At 38.3% G+C, this 27,530-nt stretch overlaps 1 protein-coding gene across 2 annotated transcripts in view; it reads left to right on the top strand.

Moving 5' to 3' along the window:
* Positions 1 to 27,530, top strand: part of LOC140157406 (tubulin-specific chaperone D-like) — a 250,318-nt gene that overhangs the window by 27,665 nt on the left and 195,123 nt on the right. For both annotated transcript variants that reach the window (XM_072180591.1, XM_072180590.1), the window contains 15 exons: positions 2,374 to 2,649; positions 3,947 to 4,007; positions 5,624 to 5,698; positions 6,856 to 6,950; positions 8,061 to 8,120; positions 10,411 to 10,565; positions 12,123 to 12,238; positions 15,722 to 15,802; positions 18,334 to 18,407; positions 18,936 to 19,114; positions 20,525 to 20,642; positions 21,795 to 21,941; positions 22,688 to 22,806; positions 25,964 to 26,055; positions 26,974 to 27,114. In XM_072180591.1, coding sequence (XP_072036692.1) covers positions 2,374 to 2,649; positions 3,947 to 4,007; positions 5,624 to 5,698; positions 6,856 to 6,950; positions 8,061 to 8,120; positions 10,411 to 10,565; positions 12,123 to 12,238; positions 15,722 to 15,802; positions 18,334 to 18,407; positions 18,936 to 19,114; positions 20,525 to 20,642; positions 21,795 to 21,941; positions 22,688 to 22,806; positions 25,964 to 26,055; positions 26,974 to 27,114 — 1,789 coding nt within the window. The remainder of the gene's footprint in view (positions 1 to 2,373; positions 2,650 to 3,946; positions 4,008 to 5,623; positions 5,699 to 6,855; positions 6,951 to 8,060; positions 8,121 to 10,410; positions 10,566 to 12,122; positions 12,239 to 15,721; positions 15,803 to 18,333; positions 18,408 to 18,935; positions 19,115 to 20,524; positions 20,643 to 21,794; positions 21,942 to 22,687; positions 22,807 to 25,963; positions 26,056 to 26,973; positions 27,115 to 27,530) is intronic.

Here is a 27,530-nt window from a genome sequence, read left to right as displayed (position 1 = left end):
AAAAGGAATTGTAGGCTGAAGTAGACAAATATTCTCTCCATGATAATGGGCATTCATTCATTCAAATAGAAAGAAACAGTTGAATTCAAAATTAATCGTTAGTTTTGAAAGTTGCCGTGGTTGTGATTGCAAGGTGACAAGTTCAAATTTGGTAATGCGCTATTCCAGTTGAAATCCATACCCCCTATGGAATACATGACTCTTCCACACAGAGAGTGTGAATTTCAAATTGAGTTACTTGAATGAGTATCTCCATTTGAAATTCACACTCCTTGTGTGGGAGATGAATGCCTGTCTTATATGGGGTGTATGGATTTCAACAGCCCAATGTACAAGGAAGTTCAGCTGTAAAATGTTTTGCTAATTATTTCCTCATGGTTATTGAAAGTGGTCAGAGAAGATACCTTACTCTTCCCAGGATCCTTTGCAACATGATACATCACTTAAACACTCCTATGTCTTTGTATGAGGTTCCCCTCTTTGTTTTCAAGTTGAGAATAGACTGGCTAAATATGAGTCGATAGTCATGACCATAATTTGCAAGCTCTAGATGTGCTCTGTTCATTGAGGTTTTAATCTTTTGTCACTATCGACCCTTGTTACTCTGGATATGCAGATTATTGAAATAGAAGAAATGCATTGTGGGAAGTGTAAGACATCTTCGCTGGAAAGTGGTGGTAACGATTCAGAAAACAAGTTTACTCTTCCCAGAATCCTTTGCAACATGATACATCAAACAATTTAGGATGTGGAAAAGTTTTGCAAGCATTCAAGGATGTTACAAAGTCGTGTTAATACTTAAGTCGAAACTGCAATTTAAATTGGTTTTTGGGAAAGCGGAAAGAAAACTCTTGTTTTGTTGTTTTTTGTCTGTTGTTGCCTTGCCTGAACAAGGTCAGTAAGAGACTATGTAATTGTAATCACCATATCTATCTGTGTCTTGTATGCGTCTGTGTTGGCCGACAAACGAGGACACACACAAGCTTTTTCACCCTAAACTGTGGACCTACTTCCAACCGAGGACTGTCCTCGGTCTCAAACTGCTGCAAAAGACCTCAAATGCATGCTAGATGCTTTAAACGCTATTTGCCTGAAACCGAGGACCACACGTGTAAAAACAACTGTCCGCAGGGTGATGGCTAAAATTCTGTTTCGTATTATACACACACAAAATCCGCCATTTTAGTCCACGGTTAGGCGATGAAAACACCATACACACGTCCTCGGTTAGATAGTAAAACACAATGTCCACGTTTGGAGGCAAACACAAACAGGGGTGTCTGTGTATGAGGAAGGGTTGCATGTGTGTGCGGAAGGGGTGTGTTAGCATGGGGAGTAATTGTGAACTATGTCATAACACAGAACTTCTCATTGTACACCTCTCCACGTACACCTGTACAATACACCAGGCCTTTACCTGCAATCCCGGACTTTTGTATGAATTTAATCTCCATGTGGATACATAAACACAGTGGACGTTCATGGTTACAAGTCCAATTCCACAGGGCACTACACACCTTTATAATGAATTGAGCCTATAGGTCTCCATTCAAAGTATGATGTCAGGTGCACAGTGTGGCGATGAAGCATAGATTGTCCTCGTTTTGATAGCAATACACAAATCGACAGCATAGACAGGTGGGGTGTATGTGGGTGTGTGAGTGAGTGACTGCCTTAGGTATTTGTAGGTTCCCTCAATATGCCTATGCATTGCTTGATTTGTATGTGATTTTGTGCATTTATCTTGCTTACACACACAATTAATGTTATTGGTAGAAGTTAAGGCCCTGTGATCAGGAATGTATCTGAAAGTTATAAACTTGGGGTTGTGGGTTTACCCAGGAATAACAAGGGATTTGTGACACAAGTTATACAATGATGCAATTGGTGGGGTGTATTCCAAACAAAGGTTGAGAACCGCTTATCTACACTGAACCAGAAGAGACCAAGAGTGCTATATTAACCCCATGAGAACTACAGTACCTGCTGATTGGCCAAAAAGAAGTTTCCATTATCAATTGGCCCAATCAGCAACATTGTTAGAATAATTTCACCACACAAAATAATGGGGTGAATTATTTGCAAAGCTCCATTCTGATTGGTGATTAAAGTGAAAATATCATGTAATTGACCAATCAGAGGCAATGTTAGATCAGCAAGTATTGCTCAGGGGAATTTGGTATAAAAACCAAAAGCGGGATAGAAGCCAGTAGAACTCAAAATGTTGCTTTAAATGTATTTCTGTATAATCCCAACAGTGATGTACAAGTCACATTGTACATCTAGTCGAGACCTCCAAATGGAAGATCAGGATCAAAATAAAAACCTATATCGCTCATCAAATTAAACTGGCTTATTTTTTTCTTCCACCAGCTCCAGTAGTACTAGAGAGAATCATCGCCTGCAAGCTGCATGAAATTGAAAACACCCAGGTGCATAAACTAGGCATCAAACTCTTACAACGATTAGGACTAACATTCCTGAAAACCAGAGTAGCATCTTGGCGGTATCAGAGAGGCAGTCGGTCCCTGGCTGAGAACCTGGAGGTTGCTGGGAGTGATGGTAAGGACGGGAAGCAGGAGTCAACCGATGTACAGATGGAAGAGGAGGAAGAGTATGATATACCGGAAGAGATTGAAGAAATTATAGGTAAATTAAGTAGTTTTGTTAAATTGGATAGTTATACATAGACTAACCCTAACCTCACCATATACTACGAAATATTACTGCAATTAGTGTACCTCCTTTCACCCCTTCACCCCTGCCACATCAAAATACAGTAAAACATCCACCTTATTTGTAGATTTATGTTATAAAAGGTCATAAAACTATAAATTGCAGTAATTTCAAGAGGATCTATTAAATGTTGAATTTGGAAGAAGCAGGCGTTTCATTAGATAACAAAGCTGATGGGTACCAATCATATACGAGCAGATATTATTATCCTGTTGATAGGAAATGATTGGTTGTTGCATTCTCGTATCAAGTGATATTGCTTGAAAGTTGAGATTTCCTCAGGGATTTGTATCGATCGATCGGCTTGACGCTCTGAATATGGAAGTAAACATTGAGCATGTGTGAGAATCGCTTTTCTACAAAAGCGATGGAGTACAAACTCAGCTTTAGCGTTAGGGTGGAGGGGGAAAACATATGGCACCTCTGACCAAACCACCCTAGTGGCTTTAGATCTCACACCACCAAATAAATCCCCATAGAGATATGTACTAAATTTGCCTCAAGAAAACATCAATTTTTCTTCGCAGAAGCGACTCAGTTCTTAGTGACAGCTATGATGGTTGAAATAGCCCTAGCCTGAACCCTGTGACTGGGAAAAAGTATAGGTTGTTATATTTTTTACAACTGGCCCTCGAAGTCTGTAATGTCTGGGAATTACCTAATTTACATGCAAAATTATGCCAGTGTTTCTGTATAGAAAAGGCTGATTAAAATCATTAAAAAATACTTGATCTCTCCCATCTGTAGTACACTTGCAGGATTTGATATTACTAATCATGACCAATCCAAATTTAGCCAAAATAATGCAAATTTCTGCTCATTTTAATGCTTACTTTAGGCGTCTATCAGTTTTTCTGAGAAATGCATTGAGGGCGCACAACCATATAATACTATTTGGTGTTGTGAAGTTTCAGGGTTGACACATGTAATAAGCCCATGCATTTGGTCAAAAAGTGACCACCACAAAGTTTGGTCAACAAGGATTATGGGCTATTTAGTTGGATAATCCCAGAGGTATATATTCAAAGGGAGAGTCAGGGCGACACGGTGCCCCACCCCATGCCATCAATAACTGATAACCAGCAAACCCTGCCCTGGCTCACAGCCCCCCCCCCCCACACACACACACATGCCGCACACCCTCTTTCCACCTTGCCACACCCATGACACATGGATCCAATGATAATAAGTTTTTCTCCATTTTTAACAGACCAATTGTTGGCTGGTTTGAAAGACAAGGATACGATTGTGAGATGGTCTGCTGCAAAAGGGTAAGTCAATAATGTGGTGTGATCAAGCAAAATTAGTCTGAAGTTGAGCATATTCAATTTTCAGTTTTTATGTGATTGTATAAAGATTTTGCTTGATTGGGTGGGGGTGGGTGAGTGTGTTTATGTATTTCCCTTAGTATAGGCCTACTAATTTAGTCCCAATTTGTAGTGACATCACTCTGTATGTTTAACATACCGATTTTACAAATTACTCTTATCATACAATGTATTCTTCATGCACATTAGTACCCCCATTTGGGCCCCTCCCACATACCTGAAGAGGTGGGGGTCAAAAATTTGATGAATCATTGTTTTTATATTGCGCATTATATGTATCAATTTCAGTCATGTAGGCCATGTTATAAAAAAAAAAAAAAAAACTTTGAAGAATGTCTCTCATGTACAAAGGTATAGGAAACTCAAAACTTTAAAGCATGTTTTCTGGAAGAAGGAAGCACTTTTTATTAAAAGTGTAAAACAAGCCAGGAGCTTTGAAATTGAAATGCACATTAGCACTCCCTCCCCATATGGGCCCCCTCCCACATACCCAAAAAAGGGGGGGCAAAATTTAATGAATCATCGTTTTTATATTGCCCATATATATATCAATTTCAGTCATGTAGGCCATGTTATCGGGCAAAAAGTCTAAAACTGATTTTTATGTCAAAAATGGTATCTTTTGGGGTGCTTATTGTTAAATCTGCTAAAATCGCCTGGGCTTAGGTACCTAATTTGCATATTTTACTGTATAATTTTGAGAAAACAAGCCAAGATAACAGCCTTGAAGAATATTACATGTATAATAGATATTCTTCAAGGCTGTTATCTAAACTGTTTTCTCAAAATGCATTCAAATTCAATGCATTTTGAAATCATTAAAAGAGTATGACATGAATACAAATGATCAATTTTCATATTAAAAATCCAAAACATCTTGAATTTTTTTTTTTTTTTTTTTTTTTAGGTCAACCATGAATGATCCTAGCATTTAGGTCTAGGTCCAGAGACACTACAAAACCAAAAAAAAAAACTTGGAAAAAAAAAAAAATTTTAATTTAATTTTTTTATATTTTAATTTGGTACCGGGCAGGGAATTTCCTGCCGGGTAATAGGATTCTCGGGCGGGACTCGAATTCCCAGGACTCACTCATTTGCCCCTGGACCCCTGCCGCTATGTGCTCAGTCGCACAAGTGCTCCCTCACACAAGGGCTCCACTTTTGGGGTTTCTGGGGTTGGCAGGTATGTTATTGAGCAGTGAAGTGATCATACCGTAAAAAGTTGTTGATATGTGCATATGTGCTTATTATTGAGTTGTTCAGACAAGAACAAATTTTTTCAGTAGTTTGTTAAACAAACATTTTTTTTTCTTTTAATTGAATTAAAATTAAAAGAATAAAATGAAAAAGTTTAACAAACTACCCTAAAAATTTGTTCTTGAACAACTTGTTACTAGGCACATATGCTTATTAACAAATTTGTAAGGTGTGCTGTTCCCCAAGCATATCAAAAGACCAGTCCATTGCCTTTGTTTATGAATATTGTTGTCATCTCATCTATCAGAGGGTATTGGAATTGATCTCATTGCTTCAATTTGTTTTCTCTGTCTTCTTTTCAGTATTGGTAGAGTAACAGGGAGGTTACCTCAGGAGCTTGCAGATCAAGTGGTTGAATCTGTTCTAGAGTTATTCAGGTAAGTCACTGTCAAACAGGAATGGGCTATTCCAGTTGAAATCCACACTACCCATGTGGAAGAATTTGGAAATATCTTCCACAGGGGGAGTATGTTTTTCAAATGTAATGAGTCAGAATTGATCATTTTGAAACCCATACTCCCCCTGCATTATGGCTTTACCTATGTCTTCCACAACTGGAGTGAGTATTTCAAATGTAAGTTACTCAACTGTCTATTCTATTTGAAACTCATACTCCCACTGTGGAAGACTTTAGCTAAATCATCCACAGGGGTAATGTGGATTTTAAATGGAATAGCCCAATTGCCCTTTTCGCAGGTGAATACATGGTATGTCCATGGTGGATGTCATACTAGCAAACGCAATGTACGATTAATAAATGCCTAGTGATCAAGTACTAGTTTGCACAGTCGCTACCAGAGTTCAGTCATGGAAAGCGAGGTAGCGATAAAGTAGCCGTTCAAGTAACTTATCAATCAGATATTGGCAATCGCCTTTCCAATAAGCAACAGCAATTTCATCACAAATACTGCTACGCACTATGCTTTTGCCTAGTATGATATGGGCATAACTGACGAGTCATTTGAACTTGAGGAATTTTAATTCTCCGGTTTGATATGGAAGCATTTCCATATTATTGTCACAAACCGCTCACAGAAGTATCCTGCACCTTCTCAAGCCACTTCAGGTTCTGCCGGGACTCAAAGCCACAACCTTGGGATTAAAAGGTGAGCGCGCTAGTGTATAGACCAAACAAGGACTTCCTGTCAGTTCTATAATATTAACACACTTCTACCTCTGTGACAATGCTCCCTCTCCTCGTAAGACGCATCCTCACGCCTTACTTCCTGGACTCACTGCCAGCCATTATATGAACGCCTAACCCATTCCAATGGATGGATGGATTCGCCTGGTGTTTAGAAACACTAAGGACCACCCCTGCCACCATTTCTGTCACAAACCACTTACGGAAGTATCCTGCGCCTTATCGAGTCACTTCCGGTCCTGCCGGGACTCAAACCCACAACCCTAGTATTATGAAGGTCACATGTTGGAATCTGGCCACATTCACTGGTTTTTTTTTTGTTTTTTTGTTTTTTTTTCAATGTTTATGTGCACTGGGTAAAGATTAAAATTTGTTCATTCTACACTACAGTTTGCAAGAATCGGATGGTGCCTGGCACGGGGGGTGCCTAGCCCTTGCTGAGCTGGGAAGGAGAGGCTTATTACTACCTGAAAGATTGCCTGAGGGTAAGTGTGGTGTTGTACACCTATGCTTTGTATTATACCTCAAGTTAAGTAGTGACGTAGGTGCATATTTCATTGATCTTAATATCGAATTGCGCGCTAACCTGATCAGGCAGCGCATATACACATACCTTATTTCCTCGAACAGATGCCTCTGGGGTGTTGCATTTTGCAAAAGGGGGCATTTATTAGAGGTCATTTTTAGAATGATAATTCCAGATAAAATCATTAGGTCAGCTTAAAACTCACACTGAAATGACGAACTATGAACTTAGGAATGATAACTTCCGGGTTTACGACCAGATTTTCGCGAATTACTGACGCCATATGACCATGTGTGCACTTTGGTAAGCTTACTACACAAGGTAGCATGGAAATATCAGCATTTTTTGAACATCTTGGTTGAAAAAAGAGGTGGGACGTTTAATTGAAGAGGAGCGACTATTTGAGGAAATACGGTATACCCACACACCTGTACAGTTTCTGTGTCATTTACATGACAATTTGGATTATTGCTTACATGGACTGCACAGAGAATACTAAATTGCGGGTAAGACAACAAATTTGACATAGTTTTGCAGAATCGTGTTATCTTGACAATTTTTTGGCCTTGGTTATGGCTGAGGCGTTATAAAGAAGAGGCATATTGCCTAATTATATTGACCCCATCAGGTATTCCCCAAGAGGGCTAGCTGTCAATAGAAATTGAATGTTTAGTAAACTGGAAAGAAAAAGAGCAAGGTACACCAACTTGACGTGGGGAAACAAGTAAAATACAGACTAGACAAAACGCAGGGGGGGGGCAAAAACAGCAAATGTAGGAATTAGAAGTAGGTAAAGTTTGATAGCCAAATATTACCAGTTCCAAGGCTCACAAAAGTGCTAAACCTGCAAAAACAACAAGGATCAATGGGAATACAAAAGTACACTAGAACAAGTGATGAAAATAAGCATGCCTTCCCTCAATGAAAGAAAGTTCACTACGAAGTAAACATATTTAGTAAACATTGCCCTAGACACCATAGAAAACTAAATGCCTCATGATTCGCTGTACAATTTATTATCAATTGACATTGGCTACTCAGATTTAACTCTTCTATTTGTTAATCACAGTGGTACCAGTTGTGTTGAAGGCTCTGACTTATGATGAGAAGAGAGGATCTTACAGTGTGGGTAAGTTACAATGGTTGATAATCTTAAAGAGTTAACAGCACATCTGGATTTATTCATAAAATGTTACACAAGCTCAAGTTTTTATGGCAAAACATAATCCATGATGATAAAGGTGTCCAACTTGCCACGGTCCTGACCAGTGTAAAAGAACATTGTGATATGTAAGGACAAGGTCACCTACCCAAATCCTAGTATAAACATTTTTAATTGATGGTGTTTAGTTACTGCACAAAACTGGCCAGTCGGCCTGGCCAACAATGTTAGACATCAACCTCGTTGACCAGGCAAACTTGTTGGGAAAGTTGTAACACAATATATACCTACCATGCTGCAATTATTCTAAATCCTCTAGTTACCTACTGATGACTCTGGTACTGATAAAAATGACTTCTATCAGAGCCATCTGTAAGGAAGATATCCCACATCAGTGAGCTACTTGCTACTATAAGAAGCAATTTTATCTAGGACCTCACAGTTGAGGACATAACCCTCTCAGATTTTTCTTAAACTTTGCAGGGTGGTAGACCTTTGCAGGGATGTAAGTTTTCAGAATTTATCTTAGAATTCCAGATTTTTTATGTCCAAATTGCCGCACTTGTTTACTTTCAGTCCGTTTGGGGGCTGTTTAGCCCAAATTATGTGTTTTTCCAGATTGTCATTTTTTATGTCCAGATTGCCGCACTTGTCTACTTTTAGTCTGTTTGGGGGCTGTTTAGCCCAAATTGTGTGTTTTTTCCAGATTGTCATTTTTTTTCTTCAGGCCAAAACATCCATGCCTCTGCCACAAAAAATCTCAGAATGTTTCTTGCCATCATGTTTATCCAAAATTTATTTTTATTTTTTTATTCATCAGAATTTGCCGGCGATACCGGTAATAAAACATAGCAACAACCCTCTGTTAATTTTTTTTTCATTTTTTTTCAATAAAAGTTTTTCATTGTCCTGGTATACTGACAACATCCCTGCTCATTTGATTCATCTCGGCTTCAAATACTACTTCCACTGAAAGAAATGATAATTTTTTTTTTTACATTTCCGGGATTGGATGATGATAATTCGTCATAAAAGAGCACAAAAAATTTTTTTTTGAGGGGGTGATACCCTGCAGCCTATTCCCGGACAAGCCCCATGCACTTCCGGAAATTTGGCGAGGTGCTCGCCTTTGGCTCGCATGTTTTTCAGGGAGTGGATCGTTACCCCGCTTACACCTCTGTTATTATCAATTGACATTGGGGGCTGTTTAGCCCAAATTATGTGTTTTTTCCAGATTGTCATTTTTATGTCCAAATTGCCGCACTTGTCTACTTTCAGTCCGTTTGGGGCTGTGTAGCCCAAATTGTGTGTGTTTTTCCAGATTGTCATTTTTTTCTTCAGGCCTAAACATCCATGCCTCTGCCACAAAAAATCTCAGAATGTTTCTTGCCATCATGTTTATCCAAAATTTATTTTTATTTTTTTATTCATCAGAATTTGCCGGCGATACCGGTAATAAAACATAGCAACAACCCTCTCATGTTTTTAAGGGTTGCAGATATATTTATAGCACTCTAAATCTACCATTTCCAACACTGAAAATTGTATCTTAGGCAATGTACATCAAGTGCATACTTTTTTTCTTGCTTAATGACTCTATCACATATCTTGGGTCAATTTTGACCAAATTGTCATGAACACAGACTACTACAGACCATGTATCAACAGTCAATGTCCCCGTGCATTGTATGCTGTGAATTCTCGCATATTCAAGAGCACTGATTGTTCCATCATGCCATGTCTAACAATCATGCCAACATTGCGTGCCTTCATGTATATCATATGCCATAGAGCATTGCATGCCTTTGTGATTATGCGTAATCGTGATAGACCGTAAAAATATGTGGCAAGTACGTAGCAGTTACATCTGTCGCATTTAATCAGGGGTGTGAAATTTCAGCTTTGCGATTTCAGCTTTTTTTATTGCTAATATTTACGTGTTTTCTTTTATTTTCAGCCCATATTTGATGTTTTTACCCTGCTTTTACACTGTTTTTTCAGCTTTTTTTAGTAATTCTCAGCTTTTTTGGTCTGAGGCCTCTCACACCCCTGTTTAATGGAACAGTCGGCCCTCATTATCATGTGATGCTGAGACTTTGACTGCTTGTACGCGGTCTGTTATCTTTTTCGTCTATGGTCATGAACCTGTGTTGCCAGTTTGTTTTTATTGTCACTAAGTGGTTTCTATAAGTACAAATACTTATATTTAATGTACCATTTCTCAAAAAGTGTGAATTTTGATTTTATTTTCTTGTAGGTGCTCATGTACGTGATGCTGCATGTTATGTGTGCTGGGCTTTTGCCAGGGCATATGACCCAGAGGTGATGAGGGTGCACGTCAAAAAGATAGCGAATGCGTTGGTCATTGCTATGGTGTTTGACAGAGAGATCAACTGTAGAAAAGCAGCCTCAGTAAGTGAAGAAGAGCTCAGATGTAAAACGAGGTGCCGTATTGTCTGTAATAAACGCTCCCCTCTCTAATAAACGCCCCCTTCATTGAAAAATTGACAAAAATGCAAACATTTCCATGCCATATAGTGTGAGTAAGCTTAAAACTTGCATCAGTCAGTCTTGTCAGTGACGATAGCTAAATTGCATTACCTAATCATGTTAGATTTCATCAGATTCTTGCTTGATGATGCACTTACGTGTGTAATTTTGGTTTTTTTACCACGAAAATGTTATTTTTCATGCGATTCCGTGGGCATCACCATCAGTAGTAATATTAGCTAGTCGTTAATCCCTCCTTTCTACAGGAGCACCATCGGAAAATTGAACCCAATTTTAAAGTTTTTTTCACTGAAAATTCACTTCTAATAAACGCCCCACTTTTGGAAAAATGCAACACCCCCGCGCCCCCGGGGCGTTTATTACAGACAATACGGTATATGCAAATGTCAGCCATGTTCAGACTTGTGCCCTGAGATGAGAGTATCCTGTCATTGTACATGATGGGCAGTGGCATCACCAAAGGGGCAATTTTTTTTTTTAATCCCGTATAATAATGCTTTTTGACCTTCAAAATATTATTTTTCTTCTTAAGATTTCTTATTTTGAATGTACAGCAAGTGAGAGAAGGGCAAAGCCCAAGGTTGTGGGTATGGGGAAATTTCTCCATACAGCCTGCTAATGATGATGTGATTTACACAAAGGACATTAATTAATTGTTCATTGATTATTTTGTCAATTTATTTTATAAATATATTGATTGATTGATCAGTTGATGTTTGATTATCGAATGATCCATTAACCCTCACACTGACAAGGTTTTTTGGTGCTGGGGAAGGAAAGAAGGAACTTTTAAAGGAAGAAAATGATCAAAGAAGTTCCTACCCCTTGGGTGCCAGCAGTGACCGGTAGCCATGGGTGTTTCGCTGGCCTAGCCAGCAACCGTGCATATATATGACTTGGGGTTTTTTGGTGCTGGGGAAGGAAAGAAGGAATTTCTTAAAGGAAGAAAATGAACAAAGAAGTTCCTACCCCTCGGGTGCCAGCACGCCAGTAGCCACAGGTGTTTCTCTGGCCTAGCCAGCAACTGGGGAAGGAAAGAAGGAACTTTTAAAGGAAAAAAATGATCAAAGAAGTTCCTACCCCTTGGGTGCCAGCAGCGACCGGTAGCCACGGGTGTTTCGCTGGCCTAGCCAGCAACCGTGCATATATATGACTTGGGGTTTTTGGTGCTGGGGAAGGAAAGAAGGAATTTTAAAGGAAGAAAATGAACAAAGAAGTTCCTACCCCTCGGGTGCCAGCACGCCAGTAGCCACAGGTGTTTCTCTGGCCTAGCCAGCAACCGTGCATATATATGACTTGGGCTGATTGCATCATCGCATCACATGGCATACACAGTGGCTATGTTTCGTAAGATTTTTGTGCATGAGGGTTAATGATTGAATGATTGCTTGATTGAATAATTGTTTGATCTGTATCATTGTAGTGATTATTTGGTTGATTTGATTTATTATCTTGCAGGCAGCCTTCCAAGAGAACGTTGGCAGACAGGGTACCTTCCCACATGGTATTGACATCGCCACCACAGCTGATTATTTCGCTGTAGGCAACAGAAGTCATACATACCTTACCATCAGGTCAGTCCAAGATTCATTAAATAAAAATTAAATGTTGACATTTATACAGCACCTTTCACGTGTATCAAAGCGCTTTACATTTATTCCGCTGTCGTAACAATATGTCAGCTGCCACACAATGCTAAAGGCATGCTCATACCTTTGGGCGGCACTCAATGGATAATATTCCTAACAGCTCCCCATTTCACCACTGGGTAGAAAGAGGCAAGTGAGATAAAGCGCCTTGAACAAGTGCACAACATGATGGCACTGCCGGGGCTCAAACTCGCAACCCTCTGATTATGAGGTAGAGCCCATACCGCTGTGCCACCGTGCCCCCAATAAAGTTGAGTCATCATTGAGTGATCACAGCAAAAACGTTAAAAAATAAATAAAAATAGTGTATAAATAGCTTAAAGTGAAGGATAAGTCATCAAAATTGTCATTAGATATTTTTGAAATGATAGATTGGAAAAAAACAAGGAAAACAGCAGTATTGACAAAGTTGAAGCTCCATTTAAAAGCATGTTTATAGCTATTTTCACTACTTCAGTAGAAATATTACAGTTTTATGTGAAATGTACTACTTTATCTTTAATACATGACAAAATAGGACATTTGACATGACACTGTAATATCCACCACTTGCAGGCTATGTTATCATATCTATGCTATATATTATGAAGGTGTAAAAACTGAATTCAGGTGTAAGTGGAGGTCATTTGCATAGATGTTAAATAACAGTGGGCCCAGTACGGACCCTTGAGGAACTCCTGAAAGGACATTTGTCCAACCTGACCAGTTTGAAATGATGCTATCCATTGCAACAGATTGCCACAGATGCCATAGAGTCACTGATCTCAGCAAGCCTGGTTACAAATTTACTGTTTAAATTTGATGGCAATTGGTCAACATTTTAGTCACCCATCAAGAGTGTGCCGTCATATCGCTCTGATTTGTATAATATGAAATTCTAGTTCAAGGAATTTATGCTTGGGTGAAGTTGGTCCAGCACATTCAGTTCTAAACACTGTTGTTTTGTTGCAGACAACCATAGAAGTCGCTTAGTTGTGAATCAGTAGTAGGCACTTGTACATGTACATCTTCCTATAATTATAAAAATAAAGAAAGATCCCACCTGTAGTCTAGATGCAAAATGTGCTTTTGTTCACATATGGAAACACTGCATGAAGGTAGTTGGGTACTTCTGCATTGGTTCTGCACAGAGCAGAATTCTGCACCATTTCCCACTACTGGAACTGCTGGTCTCAGTTTGGTTTGATTTTGTCTCACGCTTAATGATACAATAATATTCAACACTTGTTCTGGTGACTTTTTCTGTCGTATCTGTGGGCTTTTCATTGTCCTGATACTGTAGATGTCATCTTCCCATTTGTTTCATCTTAGTTCCAAATACTACTTCCCGATAAATTTTTTTTTTAAATATCAGAAACTAATGACTTTTCATTGTCCTGGCCTACTGACGACATCCCTGCTCATTTTATTCGTCTCAGCTCCAAATACTGCTTCCACTGACAGTGCTGATAGTTTTTCATTGTCCTGGTATACTGACAACATCCCTGCTCATTTGATTCATCTCGGCTTCAAATACTACTTCCACTGAAAGAAATGATAATTTTTCATTGTCCTGGCCTACTGAAGAAATCCCTGCTCATTTTATTCGTCTCAGCTCCAAATACTGCTTCCACTGAAAGTGATGATAATTTTTCATTGTCCTGGTATACTGACGACATCCCTGCTCATTTGATTCATCTCAGCTCGAAATACTGCTTCCACTGAAAGTGATGATGATGTCACACTTTGGCTTAGTTTCAGATATCTGGCTTCCAACAAGATAATCAGACCTCCATCGAGTCATTAGCCATGAGCTTCTCTTAAGCTCCAAAGTTTTGTGATTCCCTTTTGCAACCTGTCCAGAAAAAAATGTTGGTAGGCATATGCCAGTCAGTTGTACTGATGTACTACATCTATTGTACTACATGTACGTGATTACATGACAATCGGCTGAAAGATATTCTGAATGAACAAATCACTGAAAAGGTCTTAATAAAGACTACCCACTTTCACTGCATTATCTAGCAACATAAATTTGATTCTTGGTAACAAATAAGAAATTTTAATTTCTTATTTGTTCTTAAGGGAACTGGAATGAGCATTTTGAGCGTTTCGACAGTATTTTTTGTGGGACATGAGAGCACATCAGACATATCGAATTGCATTCTGAATACTAAGAATGTCTTTCTGATAGCAAATAATTTTCAATTTTATGAAATTCATGATATAATACAAATTTTATGACAAATTATTAAAATGTGATATTTTTCACATTTTGGAGATATAATAGTCCTCGAAGTAAATTTTGATCTAATGATATGTACTTAAAGTGTATGTAGCTGGGAGGAAAAGCCGATGATCAATTAAAAATTTTGACCTTTCATATTGACGATATGGATTTTTTTCCCAAAAAGACCTAATTTTTTTGTGTGTTTTGGGGAAAAAATCCATATCTTCAATAATGAAGGTCAAAATTTTCAATTGATCGTCGGCTTTTCATCCCACCTACATACACTTTAGGTAGAAATCATCAGATTTATAAAGTTTACTTGAGTACTGTTGAATATCAAAAATATCAATTTTTTAATGATTTGCCATAAAATGTGTATTACATTGCGAATTTCAAAAAAATCAAATATTTGATATCAGAAGGCCATTCTTCAGTATTCAGAATGCAATTTGATATGTCTGATGTGCTCTAATGTCCCACAATAAATACTGTCCAAACGTTCATACCCCTTCCTTAAAGCACTACTTAAAATGGATAATTTGGTCCAATATGGCACATTTGATTTGTCTGTATAAATCCATCTTGTATGTGCTTTACAGTGTGTGTGCATGCAGGGCACTCACGGGGCAGTGTCGTCTGCATGCACAAGAGAATTTCCCATTGATCCGCATCTCAGAAGTGTGCATTGATCTGGATCAGCCTTCCGTGTGGAGTTGCCAAAAATGTGCAGGCACTTCAAATGGCACACAACTCGACAACAATTTACCCAAAATATAACTTGTAAGAAATCAAGGGCATTTTAAGAAAACTTTGTTCTAAATTAATATCACTTTCTGTGAATTTGATTCAAAAATCATTTTCAAGAAGTTGATGATTTGTTGTTTTTGTCTCGAAATTCATTGAAAATGGGCTAAGAAATGTTCTGGTCAAGCTCCAAAGTTGCCCAAACTTCGCAAAATTTGTTACAGGTTACTATTTTTTGAGGAAAGGCAATAGGGCGTAAGAGCCTTGCCTAAGTGTACAACACATTGATGCAGCAGGGATTCAAACACATGACCTTGAGCTACCTCATGATTATGAGTCGGAAGTGTTTTACCACTGCACCACCGTGCCTCTTGTTGTAAGCACATGCAACAGTGTACGTATCATATAATTTGTTGCATACTTTGTTGATTAATTTATTGTTGCTTTTTCCACAGTGTCTACATTTCTCAGTTTGAAGATTACACCCTATCACTCATAGATCATTTATATCAAGTGAAGATAAGCCACTGGGACAGGTGAGTTACACAGCAAGATTCCTCTATGGTCACTCATAGATCATTTATATCAAGTGAAGATAAGCCACAGGGACAGGTGAGTTACACAGCACGATTCCTCTATGGTCACTCATAGATCATTTATATCAAGTGAAGATAAGCCACTGGGACAGGTGAGTTACACAGCAAGATTCCTCTATGGTCGCTCATAGATCATTTATATCAAGTGAAGATAAGCCACTGGGACAGGTAAGTTACACAGCAAGATTCCTCTATGGTCACTCATAGATCATTTATATCAAGTGAAGATTAGCCACTGGGACAGGTAAGTTACACAGCACGATTCCTCTATGGTCACTCATAGATCATTTATATCAAGTGAAGATTAGCCACTGGGACAGGTAAGTTACACAGCAAGATTCCTCTATGGTCACTCATAGATCATTTATATCAAGTGAAGATAAGCCACAGGGACAGGTGAGTTACACAGCAAGATTCCTCTATGGTCACTCATAGATCATTTATATCAAGTGAAGATTAGCCACTGGGACAGGTAAGTTACACAGCAAGATTCCTCTATGGTCACTCATAGATCATTTATATCAAGTGAAGATAAGCCACAGGGACAGGTGAGTTACACAGCAAGATTCCTCTATGGTCACTCATAGATCATTTATATCAAGTGAAGATTAGCCACTGGGACAGGTAAGTTACACAGCAAGATTCCTCTATGGTCACTCATAGATCATTTATATCAAGTGAAGATAAGCCACAGGGACAGGTGAGTTACACAGCAAGATTCCTCTATGGTCACTCATAGATCATTTATATCAAGTGAAGATTAGCCACTGGGACAGGTGAGTTACACAGCAAGATTCCTCTATGGTCACTCATAGATCATTTATATCAAGTGAAGATAAGCCACTGGGACAGGTAAGTTACACAGCAAGATTCCTCTATGGTCACTCATAGATCATTTATATCAAGTGAAGATTAGCCACTGGGACAGGTAAGTTACACAGCAAGATTCCTCTATGGTCACTCATAGATCATTTATATCAAGTGAAGATAAGCCACAGGGACAGGTGAGTTACACAGCAAGATTCCTCTATGGTCACTCATAGATCATTTATATCAAGTGAAGATTAGCCACTGGGACAGGTGAGTTACACAGCAAGATTCCTCTATGGTCACTCATAGATCATTTATATCAAGTGAAGATAAGCCACAGGGACAGGTGAGTTAAACAGCAAGATTCTTCTGGTCACTCATAGATCATTTATATCAAGTGAAGATTAGCCACTGGGACAGGTAAGTTACACAGCAAGATTCCTCTATGGTCACTCATAGATCATTTATATCAAGTGAAGATAAGCCACAGGGACAGGTGAGTTACACAGCAAGATTCCTCTATGGTCACTCATAGATCATTTATATCAAGTGAAGATTAGCCACTGGGACAGGTAAGTTACACAGCAAGATTCCTCTATGGTCACTCATAGATCATTTATATCAAGTGAAGATAAGCCACAGGGACAGGTGAGTTACACAGCAAGATTCCTCTATGGTCACTCATAGATCATTTATATCAAGTGAAGATAAGCCACAGGGACAGGTGAGTTACACAGCAAGATTCCTCTATGGTCACTCATAGATCATTTATTTCAAGTGAAGATAAGCCACTGGGACAGGTGAGTTACACAGCAAGATTCCTCTATGGTCACTCATAGATCATTTATATCAAGTGAAGATTAGCCACTGGGACAGGTAAGTTACACAGCAAGATTCCTCTATGGTCACTCATAGATCATTTATATCAAGTGAAGATAAGCCACAGGGACAGGTGAGTTAAACAGCAAGATTCTTCTGGTCACTCATAGGTCATTTATTTCAAGTGAAGATTAGCCACTGGGACAGGTGAGTTACACAGCATGATTCCTCTATGGTCACTCATAGATCATTTATTTCAAGTGAAGATAGCCACTGGGACAGGTGAGTTACACAGCAAGATTCCTCTACGGTCACTCATAGATTATTTTTATTTCAAGTGAAGATAAGCCACTGGGAAAGGTGAGTTACACAGCACGATTCCTCTATGGTCACTCTTAGGTCATTTATTTCAAGTGAAGATAAGCCACTGGGACAGGTGAGTTACACAGCAAGATTCCTCTATGGTCACTCATAGATCATTTATTTCAAATGAAGATGAGTCAATGGGACAGGTGAGTTACACAGCAAGATTCCTCTGCAGTTTTGGGTCCTTGTCGTTCACAGACGAATGAACATGCATTTGGATATTTTCTCACAGATTTTCTGCTGGCTCTCCTGTTTCCTCCTGCATTTTAATTCTTCCCGGTGTATATTTAAAAACAAGGCAAACAGTTCATATTTGGCAAATCGCAAAAAAATTAATTGTGCGCAATTTTCCACTTTACAGTATTTTGATATTTTGAGAAAATATCTCAAAACTTGCAGCAACTTTTTATGTTAGAACCTATGACACAAAGCATAAAGAACTAATATAAAGATGTATTTGTTGTTATCTGTTTCAGTGCAATAAGAGAGGTGACATCACAGGCTCTACACAACTTGACGTGTAAAGCCCCAGAATACATGACCAAAACCGGTGAGTTGATATCTTATGTGACCAAAAAAAAGGAAACCAACCCCACCCTAAACAGGGATGGGGCCGTGAACTTTCAAGACTTTATGATTCTCTACTGGAAATACATAGGACTCCACCAACATTCAGATTGGGTAGTGGATCAGCCAGTCCAGGTGGTGGTCGCCGTGCATTCTCTAAACTCGGTAAATTTTCATCGTCAACCGTGTAATTGAATGGGATTATTTTGAAATGTTAAAACGCTTGAAATATCACAAACAAATAGGCCTATGTTAATAAATAATATAAATACAAGCTAAAACCGTTGGGGTTCGATAATGAACCCCACCAAACTAACCGAGTATATTGGAAAATGCCATACAGCCAGGTGGTTTCACAAGTTGCCGGCTCTATCATGCCACTTGCCGCCTGAGCCAGTCAACATTCAGCTACCACCTGACACAGAAGGATTTCTCCAAAATATATGAAACAAAAACTTGTTTTAAGCTTTACGTATTAGCTTATAAAAGTTTTTGCTTTTTTTCCTTCTAGTTCTCCCATCACTAGTTCCTCTGACGACTGGCATTGATCTGAACACAAGGCATGGTGCTCTGTTAGCCGTGGCAGAAATCACACATGCATTGTCAATACTAGCAGCACAGAATGGACAGTCAATAGGAGATATCCTTGATGCGAAGACGTTGGATGGTATGAAAGACATTACTAGAAAGGCAAGTATAGTATAAAAGTGTGGAAGGCAAAATAAGCTATCCAGCTTGGAGTGATTAGTGTTTATAAGTAAGTCTCTGGAATCATTACATAATAGACAATCAGTAGGATATATCCTTGATAATACATACATACATATAAACAAGGCATCATAGGGCGAGGTGGCCTAGTGGTCTAAGGACCATTAGGGAGAGTTGAGCGAGGGGTCCGTGGTTCGAAACCCCATCCTGCCCGATCCTTGTTGCTCACTCTAAATAGTTCCAATAGGTCGGAAATATCATAATCATAAGCTCTTTCAGTCTAGTAGAATATAATTGTGATATTTCTCCTCGTTCCCATCCACCGTGTAGAATGTGCAGGTGTACACGGTGGGTGCCCGGCGTCTCGTGGTTCGAATGGTCATGTAAAATGGCGGTTCCGTGTGTCAGACGAGTCAAACCTGAGCACGTAAAAAGTTGCAGGCCTTATCGAAAAGAGTAGGGGGATCATCCCCGGGTTTGTTACCTGCACCCTCCCTAGGTCCCAGGGCAGTAGTAGTTGTGAATACAGTGATTGTAGTAGATTAGTTGTGTTTAAGTAATGTTGTGAAATGGTGATATAGATAGATGTTAAAAAGTACACTGCTTACTCAGTGGTGCGCCTGAAAATAGGCGGGATTTCCCAAATACAATACAATACAATACATAGTTGAAACAGTCAATAGAGAGTACAAGTTTTGGTTTTGTAAAATTTGGAATTAAATCAAAACACTGGACTTAATATTTTTTAGCAATGCTACGTTGCGTGTGATACCATCACACTTCATCAGGCAACTGACCCTCTGGGCTGGTCATGTGGCAGACGCCTATGGATCGGCTTGATGGCTCAGTCCCATGCATAAGATAGGTTGTATCGTAGGCCTCCCCTTTTATTGAGTGATGGTGATTCTACTCTCTCCCAAATAGCCTATTTGATACCTCGGCGGTGCCACTGTTCCTCCTTGTCTAAAATGGTTGCATCCTCGATGTTTATGAAATGACCACTTTCTTTGAGATGTAAATAAACAGTGGAGTTTTGGGCTTCGTTGGTGCTCGGCCGCCTATGTTGGTTTACTCTGGATTTTAGGGCATGTTTGGGTTCACCCACATAGGATTCTGTCACATGACCAGCCCAGCAGGTCAGTTGCCTGATGAAGTGTGATGGTATCACACACAACGTAGCGTTGCTAAAAAATAGTAAGTCCAGTATTTTGATTTAATTCCAAATTTCATGTTACTACAACTGGATGACTGAGAACATTCATCAATAAATTTTGGTTTTGTTCAAAAGAAATCTTTTATAGTGTCTACCAACAATTATTTCTGACATATAAACGATGCAATAGATATACTGTTTTATGAAAGATAATTTTATATTGAATTTCATTTCTCCAGATGGATATAGGCAAGATGTTTAAAGGCATCAGTGGTAACATCTTGAGACCTGCCGCTTGTAAACTGATAGAGAAGCTTTCTCTGTCCAAAGTACCTTTCCATGGTGATGATATTATAGGTAAGTCTGTTACCTAAACTTTGCCCTAAACCTAACCTATAATTTAAGCCCTAATCCTAAACATAACCCTGACTGTAATCCTAACTCTGACCCTAACCTAACCCTATCCTTAATACTGACCTTAACGCCATAATGTACGATTTTATAATATGAAATTAGTTGAGTTTTTTTTTCAAACCTGATTTTTTGTCATATTTGCCCAATTCAACTTACACCTAAATGGAATTGGCCAAATTTGCTGTGTTCATAGGTCAACAGAGCAATTTTGACATGAAGTCATAATTATGACTTTATGTCAACCATAGGAGATTAAGGTCATGACTTCCATACGGAGTGTGTGGATTTCAACTGGACTGGCCCATTTCAATCTACATTGGTTTGAATTATTCACTACAGAGCATATAGTAATTCAGTTTATAGTCCATTTGGCTTCCTCTCGAGAGTGACATCAGTACTTTGTCAGAGTTTATGTACCACCTTTGATTACATGTGTAAACATGGCAGTTGTTTGAGTCAACACACACTGGAGCACAGACTCATGTCACTGTCCCCAGGAGCTAAATGATGACGTAACAGGATTAACTACTATGGCAATAGGTAAAAACAATTTTAGAATATATCGTGCTGCACTGGTGCGTAAACGTGGTACCTCTGCATTGAACTGTAGGTGTCAAAGAACAGGAATAAAGATTATCATCATCATAAATGCTTCTCGTCAACAGTTTGATATAGCGCCATCAATAAAGTTACTCCAGGTAGGTCTCTCTCTCAAGAAAGTTCAGTCGCTTTCTTTATGGTTAAGTCTTCTTTGATTTCTTTCAGCTCTTTTTGAATAAAGACCTGGTTCATAATTCTATAGAAAATTCATATCATGCTAATCACTCACACCTGTAAGATTAGTATCTTTGAAAAGAGTGGTATTGTATTCAGTTTACGATTGCAGATATATACAAGTGATGAGTGCAACCGGCTTCAAGTGCAGAGCAATATATTCAAAATTTGCATTCACCTATTGCTATGGTAGTTATCCTGTTTCATTATCACTTCTAAGGGGAATAGATGACAACATTTATTACAAAGAACAGACATCCAAAGCTATGCAATAGCTGCCACAAGTTATATTAACATTTTGCTTTGTATTATTCTCCACAGAGCATTGGCAATTCATTCTAGATGAGAACATTATTGGGTTACAAAGAACTGAAGTGGACATCCAAAGCTATGCTATAGCTGCCCTAAGTGCTCTCTGTAATGAATACTATAGACGGTCTGATGGTACAGCTATCCCTGAAATTCAAGGTAATAATAATGAACTAGGGATGATAATAATAGCTGCCTTATGGCTTTCTGTAATGAATACTAAAGACAGTCTGATGTTACAGCTATCCCTCCCCCTTTTCTACGGCACAGTCATCAAGATCCTTAATACCAGTTTGACAAATTCATAGAGCCCATGTGTTGAAAGCTTGTGTGAGTGATCAATTTGAGCTGTATGAAAAGGTTTAAATTGCTATCTACTGTTGTTATACTTAAGGCCAAAAAATAAAAATTATGTTTGGTTGCCCTCAGCGACTGACCGAAAAAATTAAATCTTTTTCCAATCACTTTTTTAGAAGAAACCTTAGATTTGGACTATATCAAGGACATTTTATGTTTGTTATTCACTTATTTTATTTATTAAATGCATATTTGATTAAAAACAAGCAGTGTTTCCATTTAAATTCTCTCCAAAAATGCACAATTTTTTACCGTAAAATGATCAAGCATTTGTCACTACTAGCCTTTTCAAAATGGAAGGAAAATGAAGGAAGAGCCCATGAAAAAAAAAGGATCGACCTACTGACCCTCCAAATTTTTGTCTTGGAAGGGCAACCAAACAATATATGTATGTGCCTTTTTGCGTGTTTTTAGTACACCGACTGCTTAGTAACAACATTGCATGGTATAGTTGAGTTTAGTTCATACGCTTGTGGGATGCACTCAGATGTACATAAATCTTTGTTATAAACTGTTTATCTTCACACATTTTTTTGCTTATTTTCCAGCCAAGTTAATCGACACATACATCAAGGAGTTACGAAGCGTCAATATCATGGCCAAGATGGGGGCAGGTCTGGCATTAGGAACACTACCCAAGTTCATGCTTATGGGCAAGCTGAGCAAGGTGAGTCAATGAGTATTAACCCCATGAGAACTACCTGCCTATTGGTCAAAAAGAAGTTTTCATTATTAATTGGCCCAATCAGGAACATTATTAGAATACTTTCACCACACAAAAAAATGGGGTGAATTATTTGCAAAGCTCCATTCTGATTGGTGATTAAAGTGAAAATATCATGTAATTGACCAATCAGGGGCAATGTTAGATCAACAGGTAGTGCTTCTGCATCTGATTTTTTTTTTTTTCACTTTGGAGCACATGCACATTGTTGCTAACTTCAGCAGATAATGCTTATTTGGAAGTCACCAGTGAAGTATCAAATCCATGTATGGCTAAGCACAATTCTCTGTATTTAGGGAAGAGAGATATTAAGGGCGCTCTAATAAGCGTTTCGACCGAATTTTTTTGTGGGACATGGGAGCACATCAGACATATCGAATTGCATTTTGAATTGAATATGAATATGAAGAATGTCTTTCTGATATCAAAAAATTTGCGATATAATACAAATTTGATGACAAATTATTAAAATTCAATATTTTTAAAATTTTTGATATATAACAGTCATCAAAGTAATTATATGTACTTAAAGTGTATGTAGCTGGGAGGAAAAGCCGACGATCAATTGAAAATTTGATCTTTCATATTGAAGATATTGAAGAAAAGACCTAATTTTTTTGGTGTTTGGGAAGAAAAAATCCATATATCAAAAATATCAATTTTTCTTTGTTTGCCATATAATGTGTATTATATTGTGAATTTCAAAAAATCAAAATTATTGGATATCAGGACATTCTTCATATTCAAAATGCAATTCGATATGTCTGATGCGCTCTCATATCCCACAAAAGATACAGTCCAAACGCTCATACCTCATCCCTTATGTGTTTTAACTCTTGTCATGCATTAATATCATCTTGTATAACTAGAACCAGAGGGAGAATCCATGTTTTTTGACCAACCAAAACACAACTGTGCAGCACAGTTGGGGGAAGCCCAAGTATTTTCAAGGTGCAGTCACCTTGTGCTGCATCGGGTGCTACAGATGCACCGCCTTTGAACACGTCTGTATCACATTGCATTTCATTTCATTTTATTTTGGATTCAAACCAAGGATAAAAAACACAGAAAAGAATAAATAAAAGCACACTTATTTCCTCTGTGGTCCTTAATGAGCGTAAGATGTAATGGTACAAGAATAAAGAAATATTTAGATTGCACTTTACATATTACACACATCAAGGTGGTGCAACACCCCCTGACAAATCCCGTGACCAGTTCTGCATTCCTCCCAAAAAACAAACTACACACTGGCAACAAAAGCCATGCACATTTCAGGGACAAGGAATCCAATTACCTCACTGAAACCTCAGTGACTCAAGACAAACGGCCCATTATATATGTAAAGAAATGAGGTACATTCCTTCCTACCACAAACAATGCACCGCCCGTCCCGGGCCACCGAAATTCCAGTGCAGCAACTGGACTCCCCGCCCCCACAACACACGTAACTCCTGCCACCAGCGTGCCACTATCCCCTGAGAAAAATGCAAAAAAAGTCACAAATTCGTCAAGGGGTGTAGTACCACCCTAAATTTAAACTGTTCAGCAAGCATAAAACATAACAATAGGCTATTACAAATACTGTGATCATTACCAACAAATTTTGAAACAAAAATAAAATAATATTAAAAACACACACTATATTAATGTTGAAAAAATATACATCAGGTCCAGCCTTATTAGTTGAAAAGATAAATTTTTGAGATTTCCTTAAAAAAGTGTTGCTTGACCTCTTTCCTGAAAATGTCTTGGCATAGCTGGGAGTGCACAGAATTTGGGAGCGAGTTCCACACATTTATTGCATTATAAACAAAGTTGTTTTTTTCCCCATGGGTGCCCATACGAGGCTTGAATAAAGCATATGTTCCTGACCTGGTTGAATGTTCGTGAACATTTCTAGACCTAGTAATACCTGCAGGAAAATAAGTAGGATTTTTGCCAGTCAGGACCCTAAACATGTGATTTGTCATAATCTAGAAAACCCTGTACTGGGTCGGGAGCCAGTTAACCTCCTGGAATTCACTAGCACCGATGTGAGACCTAGGGGACAGATTAAGCACATTTCTGATGATTTTATTTTGGGCAATTTGGAGTTTTTGTTTTGTTTGTTTGGTTAAAGCAAGATACCAGGAACTACAAGCATAGTCATAATGACACTGGATGAGAGCCAAAACAAGAAGTTTTTTAGTGTATACATTCAAAAACCTCCCTTTTCTTTGAATAAATTTGAGTCTGGAGTTTGCCTTTTTTAGAACTTTATCTGCTGTAATTTGCCCACTTAGAGACTGATGAATATTGACACCTAAACACTTTACTTCAATATCTGAGATATACTACTTTACTTTACTTCAGATATTGAGACCTAAATTCTTTACTTCAGATATTGAGACCTAAATACTTTACTTCAGATTTGGGAGTAATTAGTGTGTCACCACATTTGAATCACATGCAGATTCCGCTGTCTCAAGGAAGTCAAAGAAACCATTGGCTGGTGGCACAAATTTCACATGAACAACTCAACGGTCATGATGCCCATGATGTATAATCTCACATGATTTTGACTAGAAATATTTGCATTGTATATACAGTGGTATTTTGCTTATGCATGGATCCTACCTTACATGTATGCAGTAATGAGTCTTATTTGTTAGAGATCATTGACAAATAGGCCTTATATTTCATCAGGAAATATTTGAAATATTTTGGCTCATATAGCAGTTTTTGGGATTTTAGTGAAACGGTTTATAGCAGTTTTTGGCATTTTTAAAGAAATTTCTAAACGATGCCTCTCCCAAAAATGTTTAGTCCCATAAGGAATGGTATAAAATAAGATTAGAATCGGTGGGTATAGGTTTCAAATGAAGTCCCTCATTGATTATGAAATCCTTCCATTGATTATGAAATCCTTCATTCAGGTAACCCCATTTGAAATTCACACTCCCTGTGTGGAAGATAAAGGTCATTTCTTCCATAGGGGGTGTATGGTTTTCAACTAGAATATCCCAATGGTAAAAAATAATACATTGATTTCAAGATGGTATCCTACTCAGAAGATTATAATAAAAAGATATTGACCCTAATTTGTTTTATTTTGTAGATATTCAAAGGATTGATCACTGCAACAGAAGTTATCAAAACGGAGGCACGATTTGCTGAAGGCAGAAGAGATGCACTCAAGAGTCTCAGCAGGTATGATGATATAATACATTGTAGGCCAACAACAGTGCACATTTATATTGCAGACATGCCAAGTAGTACAATTTTCCTGTATTTCGTACAGTATCTTGCAAATACTGATTTATGTCCTTCAGAATACGGATCAGACCGTCTTTTCAATTTCAGATACTAACTTTAAAATACGCAGACGCAAATGCAGGTTATTGAAAGAGTATAATGAACGCGTCTCGTGATGTAGCTAAAACTACGCTTTACTATGACCGTGATACGTGACATGTTATGCATTCGAACAATTTACACGGGCGTTGGCCGCCGTATTTGGACATCGCCTGATTGTGCGCTAGTGTGATTGGTTGCTAGCGGTATTTCCCTAATAGGCTATTCAATTTTTTACAGGGAAAACAAAAGATACAGTTGAAATTATATTTTGTTTTCGAATTAAAAAGAAGAAAATTTGACGTAAATTGAATTTACAAAGTGAAAAGTGATGGTCCAATATTTTTATCGTAGTGGATACCGGCGCACTACTCAAAATATTGGACCTGCCTGTCGTCTATCACACGGTAGAGAATAGTCAAAATAAAAATTCCTATCGTTTATTCTCCAAGTAATTTTCAGACTGTAATCTGGCGAGTATGCTTACACTTATTATTGAGTCGCAGTGGACAAATCGCTAGTCTAGACTACATACATACATAAAGGTATTTATAAAGCGCCTTTAAAATTTATCAAAGCGCTGAACAAGGAGAGAAAGGATGGAAAAAAAGAAACACAGCGGAACAAGAAGAAGCTAACTGAAAAGGTGAGTTTTCAGTTTCTTCCTGAAAACTGGAATTGATGGAGACTCCCTGATGGCTTGTGAATTTCTGATTTTTATCTCCGGCCACTCATACCCTGTAACTTATAAATGTTTCATTTGTCTTATTGCAGTGTAAGCAACACAGTAGGCGTGGAGACAAACGGTAGCCCAGAAAATGTGATATGTAAAGACAATATCAACATGCTGTACACGGCATTACTAGCAGCACTCAAAGACTACTCCTTAGATCAGAGGGGTGACGTTGGCGCTTGGTAAGTATCCTTCAACATCACAATGGGCTATATTCCAATTGAAATACTTACACCCCTATGGAAGACATGACCTTAATCTTCCACACAGGGAGTGTGAATTTCAAATGGGGTTACCTGAATGGGTGACTACATTAAAATCTATACCCTCTGTGTAGGAGATTAAGGTCATGTTTTCGACAGGGGATGTATGGATTCAACTGGAATACCCCAAGGCAAGAATTTACATGTCGTCGGTCGCAACACATAGTGGCGTAGAATGATTTTCAAAATTTTAGAGTTTAGAACTAGCTATTATCCTATAATATTTATTCCTTGTTAACTATTAAAGATATATTATTTTGTAAATTAAATCAAATACTGGAACTAAAATTTGCAACTCACTTTGCTACGTTGCGTCCGAAAGCATCGGACTTCGT

The sequence above is a fragment of the Amphiura filiformis genome, chromosome 7, assembly GCF_039555335.1.
Source record: "Amphiura filiformis chromosome 7, Afil_fr2py, whole genome shotgun sequence".
Lineage (NCBI taxonomy): Eukaryota > Metazoa > Echinodermata > Ophiuroidea > Amphilepidida > Amphiuridae > Amphiura > Amphiura filiformis.
The sequence above is the reverse complement of the archived record's forward strand: the minus strand, read 5'-3'. Positions and strand labels throughout refer to the sequence as shown.